Source organism: Sphaeroforma arctica, assembly GCF_001186125.1.
Source record: "Sphaeroforma arctica JP610 unplaced genomic scaffold supercont1.4672, whole genome shotgun sequence".
NCBI lineage: Eukaryota > Ichthyosporea > Ichthyophonida > Sphaeroforma > Sphaeroforma arctica.
Window position 1 is genome coordinate 1 of NW_014035886.1, and position 2,339 is coordinate 2,339.

A 2,339-nucleotide genomic window follows, 5' to 3' on the forward strand; every position below is an offset into this window, starting at 1 on the left:
TGTATATATATATATGTGTGTGTGTGTGCATATATATATATATCACTAAAACACACTAGTAAACACTCAGTAGCAATGTACATAGTAGCAGTGTGTACGCAGTTCTTCTTTGCAACCACTGAGGAAACAGTACTAAATTCACTCGTGCTGCATCCCATACTTTGATCAAAAGTAAAGTACTTTCATCTTAAGACCGTTCAACGACACACGCACCTCATACGTCTCCATGTCTGATAAATTGTGTAAACAAGTCTCCTCTGACGCGTAGCACGTATTGCGTAATAGCCTGAAATAGCTAATGAACTGGTGGTGGTGGTGTCGATTTATCGGAGAGGTTGTAATACAGCTGTACTATACTACAGACACTGCCTAAACACACGCAGACGTATAACAAGCAAACTCTAAGTGCTGGTAATACGTGCGTGTCGTGTTATTTGCAGATGGTAGGCACTCTGTATTAGTATTATTAGCAATAGAAGGATTGCTCATTGAAGTCTCGACAGAAAATCTCGATAGTCGATTCTGCGAGACATGCATGTGCTCTAAAAAGTGATGACGTTCTATCTGTGGCAAAAAAAATATCTGTGGCAAAATATACTTTGCCTTAGATTTGAACCGTCATAGTGACGTATGAATAATCCTGCTCTTCAGTCTTCACTTTGTTTGTTTCTTCTTACCCATTTACGTCTGCATGTATTAGTATATGCAGTACAATACTCTACTATAGAGTGTATGGTACATATAAACATGCGATATACCAATGTACGAGTGTCTTTCATCTCCCGAGGTTTATTCCCTAAACATATAGCTACACAACCATAAGCATGTCTCCATCAGACGTCGTCATCGTGTCAGCACGTCGCACACCAGTGGGATCGTTCCAGGGGGCGTATAATACAGTTCCGGCCAAGACATTAGGCGCAGCTGTGATAAGAGAAGCCCTTCAGAGGTGCTCGGTAGATACAGCAGACGTCTCTGAAGTTATAACTGCGGGCCAGGGTCAAAACCCCGTACGCCAAGCGGCCATAGAGGCAGGACTGCCGAAAGAGGTACATTTAGGAAGTGCGTGCTGTGAGTAACCTTAAGTTACGTGTAGGTGCGAGGTTCTTGTGCATTGGGGTACAATGTATTGTGTGTACATTGATTGTGATGCAATGTATTGGGTTTATATTAACTGATGCTATTCGATGGCAGCACTTTCGAGGGGGGGGGTGTACGTGCAGCAGATAGCTTTGAGGTAATAACGGGGCTAATCATCACAACACGTCAGGGCCAAAGCTCCGTACGACATGTGTTTCATGGAGGTATATTGAGACACCGATTCCCATGTGAGTATCTATATGTTACTTATAAGGTATTGTAAACCAATGTATTGTGTGTATCTATATCTATATCTTACTTATAAGGTATTGTAAACTATTGTGTTATGTACATCTATATCCTACTTTTTAAAATATTGTAATGTAGTACATTCCGAGTATTTTGATGTCAGATGAACATGCGTGCTATTTGGCAACAAATGTTTAGGCATGCTGCGCGTGTAAGCTACTTGAGCCCATCCAAATATATATCTTCTATGCAATGCGATATGATGTGCGTGTTTTGGAATCATATGTACACACAGGTTACCGCACGAGTTATATCGAGTGTACGCATGTGTGTTGTGTGTGTGTGTAACATCGTACATATGCACGTATTTCACTTGGTGGCTGATATACAGACATGTTGCCATAACAACGCAGGCGACTATTGCAAGCACCTTATACAGTATACGCGTGTGTGTGTGTTTCATCGTACATGTTCACGTGCTACCCTTGGTGGTTAGTATAAAGACATGTTGCCATAGCAACGCAGGTGACTATTGCAGGTACCATATAAAGACGAGAGCCAGATGTGCTTTTTCTGCTGAGTGTTTATGAGCCACAACGTTTTGGGGCGTACTCTTGGTTCCTGTCCCGGTCGATATCTATAAATAACCTTTCGCGAGTATGGTTGAAAAAGACGCCAGAAGAGATGTGTACCTTCATACGACCATATATATACCACGCCCACACCCACGCCCAGTAGCTGAACTTTGATTTAAATGCGATTGTGTGTATTTCATGACAACCAAGCGATTCAATACGTTTATATGTGTTATCATGTATATCTGTATGCCTTTTGGTGTATGTATTTATTTCTATCTGGGTTCGTTCGTGCGTATGATATCAACTGGCACAAGCGTCACTATGTGTCTGTATGTTAACGCATACATATGTTATTTTGTATATATATACATATTTTTCTGGTTAACGTTTCTGTCGATGAATCAACCCGTATCAGCGATTATTTATATATAT

At 41.0% G+C, this 2,339-nt stretch overlaps 1 protein-coding gene across 1 annotated transcript; it reads left to right on the plus strand.

Annotated features, from left to right (window-relative positions):
* Positions 1-787: 787 nt before the first annotated feature.
* On the plus strand, positions 788-1,049 carry SARC_14473 (hypothetical protein; the record flags this gene model as incomplete). The annotated part of the gene is made up of 1 exon (XM_014291392.1): positions 788-1,049. A coding segment is annotated over exon 1 (225 nt), but the record flags the coding sequence as incomplete, so codon positions are not given.
* Positions 1,050-2,339: the final 1,290 nt, after the last annotated feature.